At 36.6% G+C, this 18,971-nt stretch overlaps 2 protein-coding genes across 3 annotated transcripts in view; both read right to left on the reverse strand.

Moving 5' to 3' along the window:
* The window catches only part of LOC142321544 (uncharacterized), a 39,973-nt gene extending 39,137 nt beyond the window's left edge, over nucleotides 1-836 (reverse strand). The window contains exons 1-2 of one of the 2 annotated variants that reach the window (XM_075359708.1): nucleotides 714-836; nucleotides 307-537 (exon numbers count right to left, since the gene is read on the reverse strand). In XM_075359708.1, coding sequence (XP_075215823.1) covers nucleotides 307-408 — 102 coding nt within the window. In that variant the 5' untranslated portion in view covers nucleotides 409-537; nucleotides 714-836. The remainder of the gene's footprint in view (nucleotides 1-306; nucleotides 538-713) is intronic. The other variant, XM_075359709.1, reaches the window with a different exon arrangement.
* Nucleotides 837-3,328: 2,492 nt separating this feature from the next.
* The window catches only part of LOC142321547 (acetylcholine receptor subunit beta-type unc-29-like), a 65,872-nt gene continuing 50,229 nt past the window's right edge, over nucleotides 3,329-18,971 (reverse strand). The window contains exon 9 of the mRNA XM_075359716.1: nucleotides 3,329-3,564. Coding sequence (XP_075215831.1) covers nucleotides 3,394-3,564 — 171 coding nt within the window. The 3' untranslated portion in view covers nucleotides 3,329-3,393. The remainder of the gene's footprint in view (nucleotides 3,565-18,971) is intronic.

The raw sequence follows: 18,971 nt of genomic DNA on the forward strand, positions 1-18,971 counted from the left end.
TGATAATATAATGTTATTTTCTCTGATATTTTTCTATCTGTTATTGTATTTTATTTATTTATTGTGAATATACAACCAAACATAGATATTAAACCAAATTACATTTCAACAAATGATCTAACACAGACTATTCAGTTATGTGCAGCTGACATCTTAAACTAATATTACAAGAAATTTCAGGATTGAATCTATTCCTGAACATATTTAATTATATTAATAATAACATATGATTATGCCTTCAAATTAACAGCAAACTAAAAGTAAAGAATAATTATACAACAATAAAAGCCGATTAATAATGCTTACCAAAAAAACTGCTGTGCTTGTATTATCTTTCGATGATGTAAAAGGAGGCTGAATTTGAGCAGTCATGACAGCAGATTGTTTTATACAAACAAAATCAGTCATTTAGACATAACAATTGTACTGGCTTTGTTGCTCTTAATATATGAATTGATGACAGTACGATAACTAAGTTACTAATACACGGTTTGTTAATAATGAGCAACACACCTGCTGTTAATTATTCTGCCACATCTGTAGAATAATAAATTTGCATTAATATGTCTCTTTTTTGAATAATTAGATATGTTAATCTTCAGATTTTATTTGAACAAATTAATCCATATTTCTTCTTATTTTTTATACATTGTAAATGTTGATTTAATACGCTATTTTTTTTTTTTAAAACATTTAGAATATATGATACTTACTTATTTAGCAATTTAACATTTCACAGTTATAGCGAATCCCATATGCATATCTGAACAATAATGACATAGTCTGTTGTTTTAAACAAGTACATATATATCACATGAAGTGCTTGTATGCAGTATCAAGGTAGTGAATTTAATAAAAGACAAAATTACCTAACCTCATTTAAACTTAGCATATTTCGCACATTATTAAAACTAATTACTGAAGTTACAAAATGTAGGTGGGATAGGGAATCAGGTAATTTTATAAACATAATGAATGATTAAGTATTTTTTGTATTTAATTTCTTGAAGATATGAACAAATTTGATACGTAAATTATTTTTCAGTTTCCTCAATAGCATCCTACTCTTTTAGAATAACTTCAAAATTTGAAAACAAATCAACTGTCATTTATTACTATCAAGTAATAAATGACCAAACAGGGCAATTGCAATGAATATGAACTGTCTTCTAAATTCATACATAGCAGTCACAAACTATCTTTATGGTTTCTTCATTGAGTTTCAAGGTAAGTAATAACTATGCCGTACCCTTTAAGTTGAACCTGCTAGAGCAGTTACTACCACATCATCTGATTCACTAACACATTTGTACAATTTAAATAAACAAAAAGAAATACAAATTTAGGAAACGTTTTGGTACAATTTTTTTTTTCAAAATACGCTGTAAACTTTCTGACCGAAAGAGAGTACTTTCTAGATCAACAACGAATAGTTTCTGACAGATCTAAATAATTTGATTTTTAGGTGAAAAATCAAATTATAAAAATTTAATTCGATATAAAAGTATCGAATTAAATCGAATGCTTTACTGAAGTAACAAAAAAATTGAAAAAGAAATCTTTTTACCTACAGTATTTTCCGAAAACTTTGAAATGGCTATGTCAGTTCACAGTTTTTTCTTAAAACCATGCTGATAGTTTGTTAATACGGTATGCCTTTCAAGAATGGTTGAAAGTCGATTTTTCATAATTTTTAAAACACTAGATAATACCGACAAAAACGAAATTAGCCTATAATTTTGTAAATTAAGTGCCGATCGTTTCTTGATGAGAGGAATATCAATAGAAGTATTAAGGCAATTAGGGAAAACTCCGTTGCTGTATGATTAATTAATTAAATTGTGGACTTCTTTTAAAATACAAGCAGGAATATCATCGTCATTCTCCGAATATTTATTCTTTATACTTAAAATACAGGTTTTAACTTTGGAATTTAACAGGGTATTAAAGTCCTGATTCATCAAGAAAACTATTCAAGGTTTTTTTTTAAATGTATCCATAATATTATAATTGCTTGAACAACTGGATAAGCAGTTATTAAATTCCTCTACTATCTGAATAGAATATTAGATAAAAACGTTAAGTCCGAGTCCTTTCGTATTTTTGGTGAGGTTATCTGACCTGCTTTATTTTCAAATCCGCTTTCACTTTTGATAACTATCTACAAATATTACCATCTAATATTAGATTTATTTTTTTAATTAAATATTAAATTGTCATAATAAATATAATCGTTTAGCGATACGAACAACTTTAGCATAAATTGGTTTGTAATTTTTCAAATAATTCTGGAAGTTATCGGAAAAAATAGTATTTAGACATTTCAGTCTTATTTATTACTTATTTAGACTTATTTCAGTCTTAAATTTATTAGCGTAGACCTCTAGAGTTTACAATTTACTTAGTAATACATTCATTTCTTTTTTTTTTTTTAATATTTTTATTGATTATTTTTTTTACTTACGGACAAACTAACAAGAAATCACTCAGAAACTCCAACAAGATTATTAACTTTTTCATCAAATCTAATTTGTTATTACTTTCCCAATGTGTTTCTGCCAGCAAAGTTCAAGTTTCTACTGGGTAATACATTTTCATAATAACAACAATTAATTCTGCTAATGCAATGTTTTCCAAGAAATTAAAATTACTGATATATGAGCAATAGTTTATTACAATTGTAATGGTAATAATACTAGTAGTATTCTAAATAACATTACACTTAACACCTATTCGCAGTAACAATCTCTGTGAACTGTAAAAAGTAAAGTGAATTCAGTTTTGTGAAAATTGTAGGACGGGAAGTTGTTACAATGGTTGATGTACATCGAAATATGGAACGGTGATCTTTCTTTTATTTAGTGGCTGTTATATTTATTTTGTTTTATTTATGGACGGAATTATTTGCTGCGTTCCGATCTATTTGACCGGGGCTGGCTGACCTTGAGAGACGAGCCTCGCATAAGTTTCGTTCTCTCGGAGTGATTCCTCTTCAGTCCGTCCCCTGAAGTCCTTTCGGTATTAGATCCTTCCGGCGTAGCAGATTCGTGCCCCTAGTGATTGGAAGATGCAATGCGCTCCCCTTTCCGAAGGGAGTCACATGTGTTAAATCGTAATATTAATATTTATTTCTGATAAAATTCCGTGGCAACAAATATGTGTTGTATATCCGTCCTGTTAACCTCAGAATATTTTTTCACTAACCAACTAAAATTCGCGAATTGATATCTTTCTTTGTACCCATACTTTAGCTACATCTATTTTCAGTAAATAGGTGAATACACATAAAAATAAAGCGAAATGCAACGATAAAATTTATTTTCTTCTTTTTAATTTTAGGATACTACATTACATTGTCTTTCTAACTGTGTTACGATCAATAGTAAATAACCATTAAATATATTTTACAAATTCTATAAGTAAATACACAAAAACTGGTATTAATAGAATAAAAATTGAATAATTAACCAACTGTACTATAATTTGCCATTGTTTTTGTAACTTATTTGTTTCGATTATTAATAATGAACCTTCTTCATCCTCTTCAAGAAGTTCTGCTGCAATCTGTAAACATATAGAATAGTGACTCATTAAAGAATTTTTCGTTTCTTTCTGATACAGTAAAATCTGGTAATTTAAAATTTCTATTAAATTGAAAATTATGGTTCACTCAGTTATACTTTTTAACTGTACACTATCATGTTATTCAAATTTACTCCAAACAAATTGCAACACAACAGTAATCGCAATCGTCAACATGAACAAACATGGGTATATGTTTGCTGCTATTAACGTATTATGTACCGACATACAATAAAGTATTATAATTACACATTTTTTAATAACAAATAGTTTAATATCAGTATGTTTCAAATAATCCGGTTGGTGGACCCATTATTTTGACAACCGGTGTTCATTAATCTAGCTACGAAAACCAGTCAGAATGATTGTTATTCTGATCAACACCGTGCGTCAACCCAACCGGGTAGGGGACATAAGCACAAAAATTGATAATAATTAGGACAAAAATATATATCAGAATTATAGGTCAAAAGTACAAATTACTCACCACGGATAGAAGATGGTAACTTCACATTTAAAAAAAAATTATATATATTTTTTTAATTTTACGGCCGTCGATTGTAAAATATAATAGGTGGGAAATCCTTCTGATTATGTAACCGTACCAATTATGCGTTACTTTTATCGATATCAAGAAGATATCCGCAGCCGATCTCTAGTTAGTCAGTTAGTTGTTAGATGGCGCCACTACAAGTGCTGCTAATATAGTCATATGGCCAAGAATTGTAAATAATTGGCAGTGGTCTGTGCATATTGTGGTGATGAAGGCAATCAGCGTGAGCATAGACATGTACTGTAATCCGATAGGTTTAATAGTTAGTTTCGGTCATTTGAACGCACAGGGTGCATACATTGTTCAGGTAGAGCTCGGTAATGTTGCTCTTCGTGGGAATTTGGATGTTGTTTATTTCAAAATCCCTACATTTTTTTGGTAATCTGTCAGGTTTCTCTCGTTGAAAAAAGTTTTATCATAGTTCTAATAGTATATCCGCTGTTCTACGCAGAAGAGAGTTAGATTGTGTTTTTCTTTGACAGTTCTCTAATGCATCTTTATGATGCAAGTTCATATTTTCAGTACCGTGACTTTGCTGATCGTCATCTCGTGGTCTGGGATAGGATCCTCAGATTCTCTGGCGAGAGTCCAATCCTCATTGGTGTGGACGTCAACGCTATGTCACATTTGTGGCATAGTGGTCTCACCGATGTCAGTGGTGAGTTGGTTGAGGGCTTTATAGCCCAACATGGTCTGCAGGATTCTAATGAACCTGGAGAGTTGCCCACCTACGCGGATATGGTGGATGAACATGGATGGGGTGGATGGTGGATATGTTGTTTGGTGGAACGAACATTGATGTTACCGTTGATAGGTATATTCCTGCCACTGTTGGTGTAACTGAAGAGTGGTTGACGATTGATTAAGTGATAATCGGTTAATTGTTTATGAGATCGTTGGTAACTTGTGTAATCGTTATCGATGTTCCGGTTCAGCGGGGTTGGCATTTCCACACGCATGTGGATTGGAAGAAGTTTGTCGATGTTTTGTCAGCCAGACTGTGTTTTAGATTAAGGTCTGGACACAATTGACCTAGAGCACCTGGCGGAAAGGTTAACAGCGGCTTTTATGGAAGCCTCTGAGTTCTTGATTCCCCGCAGTTCTGGTCGAGAGAGGTTAGCTCGTTGGTGGAATACGGAGTTATCTAATATGAAGAAAGCTGTCAGTCGTTTAATGAGGATCTCTGAACGTGAAGATGATCCTGAGCGGCGGGCAGTTCTTATTGGCAAATACAGGAACCGGAGATCCAACTATTTTCATTAAGTCCGGACGGCCAAGAGGGACTCATGGCGTTCCTTTGTGAACGACGAGGGAAACAAGTATGTATCCCTGAAGAGTCGTGTACTCTAGGATATAAACGTACAAAGGATGTTCTTCTCTCCGCTCTCTCAACCCGGCAGGTCATGGTTTCGGATATCTCGGAATTTTACGCAGACTACTCGACGATCTTCTACCTGGTGATAGCAAAGCCGGGGAGACCGCATACAATTTGCGTGTACAGTGTGAGGCCATCAGTTCCGCGAAGATGCATTATCTGTGAAGATTGCTGAGGCCGAGGTGTGCCGGGCTATTTGTAGTCTTGTTAAAGATAAGGCGCCTGGATTTGATGGACTGACGGCCGAGATCCTTGTTCGCTCGGTTGGAGTTAACGTGAGAATTATCACAAGCGTATTTAATAAATTATTGTTTGGCGGGTTCTTCCCAGTGTACTAAAAGAAAGAAATTGTAAAATTGTGGTTTAAGGAAAGCGACAAAGATCCGGCTGTTAGTTCATTATATCGACCCCTGACTTTGCTACCGGTTTCAGCAAGGTTATCTAAGTATAAATGAAAGTTTGGCCACGCGTGGTTTGCTGATAGAAAACCAATACGGGTTTCGCCCCGGAAAAGGTACCGGGGATACATACTTCATGTGATGAGTGTGATATCGGCCATTGAAGCGGAATATTTTTTAGGGATCTTCCTAGACTTTTCCGGAGCGCTTAACAGTCTGTGGTAGCTCTCTGCCATTTTCTAATTACAGAGGAGAGGATGCACGGAAAATGAACTGCAGATGTGAAAAAGTTATTTCAGTTATCGGGATGTGTCGCTCCGCAAGGGCAGCTCTAAAGTAGGGAAGACACTGTCTTTCCGAAGGCAGTGTGTTGGATACTCTTTTGTGGGAGATGGAGTTTGACTCTCTTCTGCGGCTGAAGTTGTCTATCGGTTGTCTTGTGGCCTATGCGGACAACAGGCTCCTGCTGGTCGAAGAGTCCTCGCGGAGGGAGGTCTTTCGAGCCACTCGTGCATTCAGGGTGCTTCAGCTATGGGCTCATCAACACAAAATTACTTTCAGCCCAGTGAAAGCCACGATAATGCTCCTCAAAGGCCGTATGACGGCAAGTTCGAGTATAGAATAAGTATACTCAGGTTTAGAAGTACTCTGGGTGTATCTTAACGAGAGATTTCAATTCAAGAGGCACCTTCCAATACATCGCAGAAAAGGCCTGTAGTGCCTTTTTGGAAAACGACGTAGTTAATCCGTATTCGGGGGTCTCAATTTTAGGATCCTAAGCAACGCTGTCAAGGGTGTGTGCAAAGCATTTATGTTATATGCGCCAGTTTGGACGGATAGGATGAAATTCCTAGTTATAGAAATATATTACCGAGTGCCCAACGACTATTACTGTTGACGGTAACGGATAGTTGCCGGATGATTTCACGGGAGGCGGTCTTAATGATTACGAGACTGAAACCGGTTGATATTCTAGATCTTGAAAGGAGCGATATGTTGTTAGGAAGTTGGGCGAGTTGACTTTCGAAACGATTCAAAGCAAGTCAAGCAACACGGTTATGATATATGGCAGGCTAGATGGGTTGAGACTATTGGTGGGCGATGTATGTGCTATCTCTTCCCAGACATTAGTAGCTTGCGGGTAGTCTCATGGGTTTTCCCTAACAATTACGTAACTCAGTTTCTTACCGGTGACGGGGCCTTCAGGGGTAGACTGGCTGGGTTCAGCCTGGTGGATTCGGGTTTGTGCCCGCAGTGTAGGGTTCAGAACGATCCCGTCCATGTGAGTATGAGTGCACCGCAGTAATTTGTCGACTGGATACCGTCGGAGCAACGCTTGACATCAGTCAAAACTGGAAGGACCAGGCTGATTAGTCAGTGGTTGCAGAATCTCTGCACTATTTGGCTAGGGAATGGATTGCAGAGGGAATCTAGGGTGCTGCTTGGTCTTGTTCCCGCGTACTTTGTTTAGTTTTTATTTTTATTTTCGTGTATTTTTATTTGTTCTAGTGCTTTTCCGGATTTGTATCACATGTAAACTCACTTTACCTGTACATACAGTGTTAAACTTACTGTATGGTGTTGTATTGTATTCTATGGTGTTGTAAACTTACTGTATTTGGCTACCCTGGTCTTCAAACTTTGTAGAGACTTCTTTTTGTGGCAACATCTGAAGAGCATATGCGTACCAGACTAGATCAAGAAACTTTGTCTAGCTCAAAACACAGATTGAAGTAGTAATTAGAAACATTCCATTGTGCCCTGCTACGCAAAATTTTCAGTAACAACTTACTGAATGTGTACGCAAAAATGGACAGCACTTAAGTGACGTACTTTAAAAAGTAGAACAAATATTCAGCATCAAATAAAGCATTCTAATTTAAAATTTTCTCATCATCTCTGCATCACCTGTATATATAGAGCGTTTCATTTTAACTGCCAGAGGCAATTTTCTTGTAAATTACACAGTAACAAAAGTTACTGATATCAGAGGGGGACATCTCATTGTAACCTTGGATTTGACTACCATTATTTAATGTTCTATAAATGTTCTGACACAAATTTTTCAGTCAATATTTGTATTCATTTCAGAAAGCTCAACTCTACTTTCCATGGATTTCATAAATACATTCTGTCTCTTTACTCTTTACATCTGCAGTCTACCCCTATGAGACTTCACTCAATCTGTCTGACTTATCATGGTCATGCAAGTGATTTTTATTAACTATTTCCATGCAATATTAACTACTGCTGTGCATCTCCAGCAAATATTTCCCTTTGTCACAGTCCTTTGCTTAATATACTTGTTTTCAATTATAACACATTGGTTCTTTCTTCTTAATACTTCAATGATATTAAGTAACATTTTTTTCTAATTATATATGACACACTTACTTTAAATCGATTAAATTCAACTAATCGAACCTGTGACGGATAACACTTAAAGTCTAAGGTACCACAATAACTGAAATATAAATTGAGTATTTTCAATATTGCTAAATAAGAAGTTTACATCAATATTTCATTTTAATAATTGCAGTGTTAAATCATTCAAGATAACAAAATATTTTACTTACACCACTGCCAAATTTCTAGTATATTTTTCTTGTACAACCCAATTTAAATTTGCTCAAAAGCCAAATCATTTGTGAATTTACCCTTTTACATTCCTGATAGAATTTTGCTTATGTCAGTCAAACCAAGCCAGAATTGCTTTAGTGGAGAATATAGATATCTCTTGAAAGAAAAATGAAAAGAAAATTCTCTTCCTCAGGGTTCAGGACTGCAGTAGTCAGGCTCCTGAGCCCAGCTGCCTCAGATTAGGAGACCAGCCTGAATGGACCAACCACCTGTCAACTTGTCAATGGACAATGTTTGCTGCTGTCAGCTCCAGTAAATCAGACAAGAGTTTTTTCAGAATCTTTTAAGGTAGATTTTCCCCTCCACCTTTGCTACCAGCTAAGAAAATTTCATATTGTTACTCCGTGGCAGATGAATAATTTCTGTATAAAAACCACTGTTTTTTACTTTAATTATGTAAATAAATTTGACATGTTTTTTTTTTTTTTGACTTTTAGATTATATGAAACTTCCTACACAGTTTTTTTATGATTTTCAATTAACATAAACAAATAAGTAACAACAGTTTGTTGAATGGAAAATGAAAATGAAAAAGACTTTTAATGTTAAAATACCAGCTGTACGGTATAACATACAAATTGCCTACCTCACCTTTAGTGGTACGAGTTTACAATAACTGATATGATTTCACCAACTGTTCAGATTTCATCTGTAGCATACTGTATATGCTATGTTAATTATTTACAGCCATTCCGGCCACCGTGTGATATGTTGGTTATGGTAATAGCATACACTAAGTAATTGCCGGATAAGTGAACTATAGATAATTTATATTTCCTTTATTTACTTAAATTTACATTTAATACATGTAATCATAATAGTTTCATACTTTAGTTAATACAAAATATATGTTATAGCTAGAATAGATATAAAATTAATAATGTTTAGTTCATGGTTTAAAGGAAAGTGAAATCATAAGTTATTAATTGCTTAATACTTAAGCTCACAGCTGGTTCATTGTTAAAAAATTTTAAGGGTATGTTAAATTTTGTCAAGAGTATGAAGTACACATGAATCTGAACATACTGCCCGTCAAAAAAGAGGTTTTTTTTCTTATAATAATATGAGAATATAATATAAGGTACATAAATGTTAATCTTCAATATTATTCAGTAATACAAAAGAAATTAACTACATTGTTATAATATTGTCTACACGTATTTTACTTTTTTTTTATCAGTATAATATATAATAGTGGTGATCATAATGTGTAAGAATAGAAATACAATATGAATGACTTATGACTTATTGCAGATTTAGAGACTTATTGCATCTAACATACATACAATATATTTGTGTGCATATCTCTTTCTCTCTCTCTGAGCGCGCGCACGCGCGTGTGTGTGTGTAGTATAATTAGTCTGTGGAGTAGATTGTTAGAAGAGCATATGAGTAAGACACAAATACACAGAATATTACATTAATAATAAGTAACATTTATTACAATTTAAAGCACATTAATAAAATACAATAAATAAATTACAATAGGTATAATATTGATTAACAAAATTATTTTAACAATATTCTCAATACAATAAAAAAAATACTTCATGTTACTAATTATTTTAAATAAATTATTCAATTAATTATCAGACACTGGCAGCAAACAACTTATGCACACAGGTCTTCAGAGCTGACCATCATCAGTCTTTAAATCAATGACGAACTAATTGGTCAGGACCTGGATAAACCTTTGTGATAATTTAAAATTTCCATTGCATTGGTGAACAGTTTTCCTTACAGATTAATACAGATTAAGTCCTTACAGATTAAGTCACCAACAGACAGATTACACAAAGGAAAACGCCATTTATTTCTCTGCTGGAGATAGTGAAGATAGTTATTAGATAAGAGTTAAGACAGGCTTCAACCTGCATTAAAACCATGCACAATTTTTCAAAGTTCAAGATTGTTGGTCCTACAACACGATGCAGATGATATTTCATGCTTTTAATTGCATTCTCCCATAAGCCTCCAAAATGAGGCGAAGAGGGGGGAATGAATGAAATTGTTTGTATGAAAAGACTTTAATATTTGATTTAATTTTCCAAATTTAAGAATTTAAATAGGTCATACAAAATATCCTTGGCACAATGGAGTTGGAACCATTATCAAAAATGATTTTTTTGCTAAGATAACCTCTTTGTGAAATAAATCTTGAGTGTTACTATGAATGACTGTAGTCAAATCAGAGACTAATTCTAATAAATTGCCTTAGTCCTGAGGCATATAAAAAGTGCGATATATGGTTTACTTATGGCTTCGGACCACTGTCTGCCATGAATTGTTATATTTGTAATCTTTAGCTTGATAATATAATAAAGAGTGTTGTAATCTATCTCCCAATCGTAATAGTCCTAAGTCATCCAGAAATGGGTCAAGTGAAATGATTACTTTGGTTTTCAATTGATATTTGGATTAGACATCTAGTGGCTAAGTGTGGAGCAGAAGTGTTCCATGTGTTATACTAAGTGCAAAATGTTGTTGATCTGGAAATTTATGCCACAAAATGTGTTGTAAATTAGTGTCATAAGGTTTAACTAGTATTTGACAATACATTTTTGCTATGTCAGATGTAATACTAGGATTCTAAATCCTAGTATTATTGAGAATAAATCCTGTTGGACAACAGGCCCAACTAATAGTGTATCTAAGAGATCATTACAGATTTTAGCTGAGCCATCAAAGACAACTTGCATTTTAGTAGTTAGACTTGTGGGCTTAAATACTGGATGATGAGGTAAGTAATATATATCAGATTCATTAGTTAATAAATCATCAGAATTAAATAATGGCATATGACCTAATCTTTGCATAAAGGCGGAATAATCTGCTTTAAGATTAGAATTGTTGCATAATCTTCATTCCAGATATAAGAAACTATTTTTAGCGTTCATGAAAGAATCACCTAGCCAGAGTTTATCAGATTTACGTGGTGAGAAATCTGCCTTGATTGTTCCTAGTGGTATGAAGTTGTAAGTATGTTTCACATGTAGGAGTTTCATTAACTGAAACATCAAAATCAAGTATAGTTGAATATTATAAGTTATTGTTGCTTATAAAAAGAGATGTACCAGTATTCTTACGTTTAAATTTAGTAAGAAGACAATCACTAAGAATATATCCTAGCTTAGTCTCTAATAGAATACCTTGAATCTCAAATAAGTTTACAAGGCAAAATAAGATTTAAATAAAATTGGGCTCTGATTAAATTACCAATATTATTTGATATATTAAATTTGAGATCTGCAATGAATAATTTGAGGTAGATTAAGATGAGAAGTTTCAAATGTATGTAATGCAAGTTGTCCGTTGCAAGGTGTTAGTTGTCCGGCAAAAGAGCACAATGAACTTGTATTTGAATTGTATTGAAAATACAAGTTATTGTATTATGAATGCAATGTAAATACTACATTATAGTCAGATTTGACTAATGAATTATTTATATCTGAAATAGGCAAATCTTTATTGAGCTGAAATCCCAATTTCCAAGCAAACATATGTGCAAAAGTTTAATTGACTGCCTGAGTCTAACAACACTTTACACAAATGAGAATGATCAAAAACATCATCTACATTACATACAGCAGTAGACAAAATTACGTTTTTGTTTACTTGTGAACAATAGTCATTACTAAATTTATCATTACTTAATTTAAAATCAGTTTTATCAGTATGAACGAGTGTGTTGTGTCTGATAAATGTTGTGTCTGTTGAGTAACATTGGTTGTTACTATGACACCTTTGTGTAAACATATGAGACAATTGTTATGTCAATAATCTTCATTCATCATTTAATAAATTTAAAAAATTGTAGTATTTTTGTAACTGACGACTGAGCTTACAAAATAAACAATGTTTAAAGTTAAATGTAGAATAATAACATTGTTTATGATTCTTATTAGCATTTGAAGTGGGATGTTTGCAATGAGAATTAAATGCATTGTTGTAATGTTGTCCTTTAACACTTACAATACTGATTTGTGAGGGTGTAGTAGTTAACTAAGATTTTCCAGAATGTGTCAAGAAATTCTATGAACTTTGGACAGATATTTTTGATATTTTTTCCTTCCAGTCTGGCAGTACTATAATCTAGCTATGAAGTTAGAAATTGAATTACAATGAATTCGAATATGTTAATTGGAAGTTTCATTGCTTCAAGTGAGTTGACGAATGAAGAAATGTCATTAATAAATTTAGATAGAAGATCTAATGATTCTCTTTTCAAACAATTTATTTTTAAAATACGATATGCATTAAAATATGCGATCATGAATTTATTATCAAATCGTTTTATCAATAGATCTAATGCGATTTTATAAATTTCATTTGTTATGAATATTTTTAACAATGGCTTAGCAACGTTGCAAATAATGTAAATTTTTTATATTTGTTAAATCTTTTCGAGTGTGGATTAAATCATTAAATTTAATTAAAGTGAGGCCATTCAAGAATATCACCTTTAAACAATGGTAAATTGATAGGTTGCAATTGTAATAGTTTAATATACGACTTTTTTACCTCAGCCACAATAACTGATCACCAATGAAGATTGAATTTGCTACGCTGCGATGTATTTATATATATTACAATAACTTAATTAGTAATCCGGCCCGAAGGACCAAAATTAATCTACAGCCATTCCAACCGCGGTATAATACGTTGGTTACAGTAATAGCATTCATTAAGTAGTTACCGGATAAATAAACTATGGATAATTTACTCTTCCTTTATTTACTTTTAATTTTACACTTAATTAATACATTAAATCATAATAGTTTCATACTTTAGTTAATACAGAATATATGTTATAGTTAGAACAGATATAAAATTAGTGATGTTGTTCATTTCACGGTTTAAAAGTAAATGAAAGTTGTTAATAAATAAAAGTTGTTGTAAATAAAGTTGATAATTGCTTAATAATACGGAACGGAACGCAAGAATGGCGGGAGTATCAATATTTATCCCTACAGATCGCAAGCCTGGTCAATGTCCCTTCCTGCTGTATCTTTCTATTATCGGGCGGATTTCATCGGTTATTTAGTGGCGGTTATAAATTTTAAGTTTTTATTTATGGACGGATTTGGTAATTTGCGTTCCTATCCGTATGGACCATGGTGTAATTTATTTGCTGGTTCTGACTGTGATAGACTAAGGTTTTGAGCCTAGTAATCCCGGCGTGATTCCCCTTCAATCCAACGTTGAAGTACTTTTGGTACCATCACCTATGGGCTAGCAGGAGTGCGCCTACAGGAACTCTAGTTATTTGGAGGGAGAAATGCGCCCCGTTCTCTGGAGGGAGTCGCATATGCTGACTAAATGAAATTTTAGTCTCTTCGTGGGACGATGTACGGTGATGTCTAGCTTTTTATAGTTTTAACAAAATTTAATTGCGAAAACGGCCACTTTCGCGGCCGGAATTTTTGTGCGGTTTCCATTTATAGGTTAAGCAATATAGAGGCTCCTAAGCCTGGTTTGTCATTTTTTGACTCTCGTACCGCCTCTTCACCGTGATTCGTTTAATACGGCATGAAGCCGTTTTCTTATACCCTGTAGAGTACGGTCCTCTCGGTAGATATCCCGGAGATGGCCGTGTTCGGACACGGCCGCTCTCCCGAACAGTCTGCGTGCCTGCGCCGCCCCCACCTAGGATACAGTGTGTACTCCCGCATCGTAGCGAAGAGTGACGTTTCCGACGAACCACGGTGCTCCAAATGTCGTCCGCAACGCTATGTTTTGGACGGCTTCTAATTTCTTTTGAAGCGTGAAGTTCAACAAAGCTCCCCATGCCGGGTAAGCATATGTTAGAATTGGCAGGACGTATAGCCGAAAAATGAGCAATTTGGTCGCCAGTGGATATGGGCTGGCACTGTTCGGTACTGGGTATAATGAGGCCCTGACGGCTTTGGGTCACATATTGAACATGTTTTCCTAAGGTAAGCCGTTTGTCCAGGACTACTCCCAGGTACTTGACTGTTTTCCCAAAGGGGATTTTTTCTCCTGAAATTTCCAGCTGCATGGCTGGAGCACGTGTCTTTTATGTGAACATCACTGCCACCGATTTTTCACCGTTGACGTTGATTCTCCACATATCGAGCCACGGCTATAATAGATCCAGTTACCGGTGGAGTCTCTCGATCGCGTAATCTACACTTCCGGATTCATAATAATATGTCGTCTGCGTATAGAGCTGTTTTGACTCCTTCCGACAGCGGCGACGTAAGCCGTGTACAACAACGGCGAAAGCACTGCTCTTTGGGGGACTTTAGCGGCTACGTCTCTGGTGGAGGAGATTGTTCTCCCTACGCGTACAACAAATTGTCGGTCTAGTAAATAAGACCGTATCAATCTGACATAGCGACAGGGAATCGTCGTATGTGCGAGTTTATACAGCAAGCCGCTATGCCAAACTCTGTCAAAGGCTTTAGCTACATCTAGAAAAACGGTTGCAGTTACCGCTTTTCTATTTAGGCCTCCGACAAGACTGTCGATTATTTTAAGTTGGAGGGTCGTTGAGTGGCCCTCCTTGAACCCAAATTGCTCAGGCCGTACTCCTTTTCCCAAATGTCGCCTAAGTCTCTCCAGGAAATTCCTTTCGAATAGCTTTGACAACACTGGTAATAAGGAAATCGGACTGTAATTCTGGGGAAACAGCAGACTATTCCCAGGTTTAGGTAGGCAACCTTTGCAGTTTTCCAGCAATTCGGAAAATATCCAACGTGCAAAATTGATGTGAATATTGTGGTTATAGTCGAGGTATTCGTTCTACGAAACCTCTTGATGTTGTGCCAGCAGCTGTTTCACTCTGTCCGTTTGAATATAAAAAGCCCTTTTATCATCGGGGGACAGGGTGATTCGGTATCTCCTCCTCAGTCGGCGCTTTTCTGCTATAGCATCAGAGACGTGAGGTGGGAGATTATTACGGATAGGCCTTGTGGTCTTTTCCGTACAGCTGTTTGACAGAACCTCGGTCATTGACGATGTGACGCGTTCGACCTTGTCGTCGATTTCCTCCGGTGTGGTCAGGAGTTCAGGATGCGCTGAACTCATCTGTCTGTAATCTCGTTGGAGAGTTTCATAGAACCTTTTCCAATTCACTGACCTTCGGTGTATAGTCGGGGGGGGGGGGGGTGATCTCGGCCGCCCCCTGCTTGGCCCAACTCCAATAATACAGGAGAATAGTCCGAGCTGAGGTCTTCTATCGTTTCAATCATGACCGGAGTTGTTACCGCCTTCATGATTGCGACGTCGAGTACATCAGGTCTCGATCTGTCCGTTCGATGAACGAAGGTGGGCACCTCGGGGGCTATGACGACTAACCGGCGTGCTCGTGCCCTTTCGTATAGCAATCTGCCATTTGCACTTGTCAGATTGCTATTCCAAGACTCGTGCTTAGCGTTGAGGCCGTCCACGAATATCATGGGCTCATCCCAATTTTCTAGCACAAAATCTAGATCTGCGCCGGGTACTGCTGACTTTGGTTTATTATAAGCCGATACACCGTGCCTAGATGCTCCTCGATGTACACAAGTCTGCTTCATTACGTTAGCATGGAGGTCGACCCATGTATGTATATGGCGTCTGTGGACTAAAATTGCGGTTCCGCCGCTGGCAGGGCGTCCGGATCGTACTGGCCTATCCGTACTATACGTAAAGTAATTCCGAATAGTCAGTTGTTTGTTCGCGTACAGTCACGACCCGGACAACAGTATCACGTCTATTAGTAGATTCTCGGCCTGACGGCAACGTTCTGCCGTCTTGCCTACTACTGAATTGGCGTTCCACAGTAGCAATCTGAGAGTTTGCCTAACCATAACTAGATAGCAGGTTCATGAGGCATTCTATAATGGATTGAATGCAGTCCTTAAGAGATTTTGCTTGGAGCAGGCGGGGCAATATTGCTAGAATTTCCGATAGGACATCCTTTATTGTGCGACAAGAAATCCTTGCCGGAACTCTACTTCGGGAGTGCGGTCATATTTATTTTGCTGATGGAGGGGCCGGGAGTCGTTAAGGCCTATTTGGTGGGGCATGGGGCTTCTAGGTCCTTGTGTGTTTGCTAGACGTTGTGAGTTTGGCACTCGCCCTCTTTGAATTTTCCGATTGTTCGGTTGCCTTTTTTCGCTGCGGAGCAGGCTTTTTCGGCTTTTTTGCATGCATCTTTCTTGTAATTATTACCGGTTTAGGCTTTGTTAGTGTGGGGGTAGGTGATTCTCTTTGTTCCACCGTCATTGTTGCCGCCGCGTTTCCTCCTTCGGCAACTCGTGCCCAGCTACGTCCGTCAGTAACAGCGGACGTTTTCTGGGTACCCTTTTGCTTGTTCAGCTGCTTCTTATAATAAGGACAGCCCCTGTAATTGGCCGAGTGCGGCCTCTTACAGTTTGCACACGAGGCAGGCCCTTCGCGCGGCTTCAGACACGTCGCCGTGTCGTGGTTTCCACCACATTTCACGCAGAGCTGTGCCCTGCGGCAATAGTTCGACGAGTGGCCGAACTTTTGATCTGTGGCATTGGGGCGGACCCCCTCGAGACACAAATGCGGTCACCTTAATTCTACAATAGAATAAGTTTTCCAGGTCATAAATGCCCCTGGTGGCTGGCGTTAGTTTAAAGGCGACGAGGCACGTGGGGGTCTCCCTTCCGTCCCTCGTCGTCAGCTTTTTAACTGAAACTGCCTCGTAACCGAGCGAGGTCAGCTCCTCTTTTACCTCTTCCGGGATGGCCCCATAAGGGATGCCCCGGGTAACCACTTTGAGCTCCCTATCTTTTGGGAGCTGAAATGAGTGAAAGGCGACTCCCTTGGAATGCAGAAAACTCTGTACTTCCCTGAAGTCGCCTTCGCTGCAGCCTTACAGAGAGCCCGGTACTTTTGGCTACCATGTGCCCTCTTATAATGGCGGAGATTGCTCTCGCCAGCGTTGGTCACCCCTTGGGGCAGTCCAACATGATAGGTGGGAGCGATGGAGGAATTTCCATCGCTAACCTCCATGGTGGCAGCTGCCGTTTCAGAGCTGCCCCTCGTAGTGTTTGGCTCTTCGGAGAGTTGATCACACATGGTTACCGACCTACGCTTTAGACGTTTTCTTGCTCCCAGACCGTTATCCTCTCCTCCATCAGAAAACTCCGGGGAGGGAGAACGAGGGTAGGAGGACGGGTTCGGATTAGATAGCTTTCCATTACGAAAGAATCGTCCGAAGAGTACTACCAAAATTTAAATTAATATTAAGTTATTTAACTATTTTTGACTTCGATGAAAAGTTTGTCGTAGAAAATTTTAAATAATAAGTAAAAAGGTTAAACTAGAAGTAATTTAATATAATAAAGTTATTTATTATATTATATTTAATTTACATTAAGTCCAATTTAATGCTTAATTAATTAAATTAAATTAAAATGAACTTATACGAAGTTAAATTAAATTAATTTAAGAATTAGGAATAAAATTACTTGTAAAAGTTCAATTGTATTCACTAATATATTAACTTTAGATATAAATAAAATTAGAAAGTTTTTAAACAAAGGTTTAAAACTTATCCGGTTGTTGACAATAGCTTTGGTATGCGGCTGAGGGCCTGGGTAGGCGTCCTAACGGGATGTTGCCGAGGTCACATGGTCATGGACACAGGTAGCCGGAAACGAAGCAGAACACCAACACACAAGCACTAGTAAGTAACACACTCTAACGCTGGAGCACTATTTAACACAGCCTTTCACGTCCACTTCTCAACAGAGACTACTTAATAATACTTACGCTCAAAACTGGTTCATTGTTAAAAAATAAGAAAATGACAGGATATGTTTACATTTGTCAAGATTTTGGAGAAAACACATGAATCTGAACAATACCACATCGAGTGTTAATCAGAATAGTGGGAATAAATGGCCCTGTTAGTTCAAATGAGTAAATAAAAATCAGTACACAGAGTGGCGCACGAAATGAACCAACGATTGTTTTGATAATAAATGTTTAGGTTAATAATTATTAATGTGTTTTATGTTGGCGGAAGTGACAGTAGTTCATGAATATTAGTTTCTTCTCTTTCCAAGTGCGCTGTTTGTGTATCGTTCCAAGATGGCTGACAAAGCAAGACTGACTGTTGAACAGCACGTAAAAACAGTGTTGTTTTTTAATGAAACGGTATCGTGCACAATTTTAAATTCGATGGTCGCCCCCATTTAAAACAATACGTAAAATTTAATAATGATGGTTCAGTATTTGAGAGTAAGCACGATCGGCCTGCCGATGTTCCTTCTCCACACAATGTCGAAGCTGTCAGAGCAGAGTTGCTGAGAATCCCCGACAAATCAACAAGAAAAGCAGCAGCACAACTTCTCGACGATATGTGCAGCGAATTTAAAATCCGTACGAAATAACAGTGTTGCCTAAATTAACGGTTGACAATAATCAAAGAATGGCATTCGCT

The sequence above is a fragment of the Lycorma delicatula genome, chromosome 3, assembly GCF_047948215.1.
Source record: "Lycorma delicatula isolate Av1 chromosome 3, ASM4794821v1, whole genome shotgun sequence".
Lineage (NCBI taxonomy): Eukaryota > Metazoa > Arthropoda > Insecta > Hemiptera > Fulgoridae > Lycorma > Lycorma delicatula.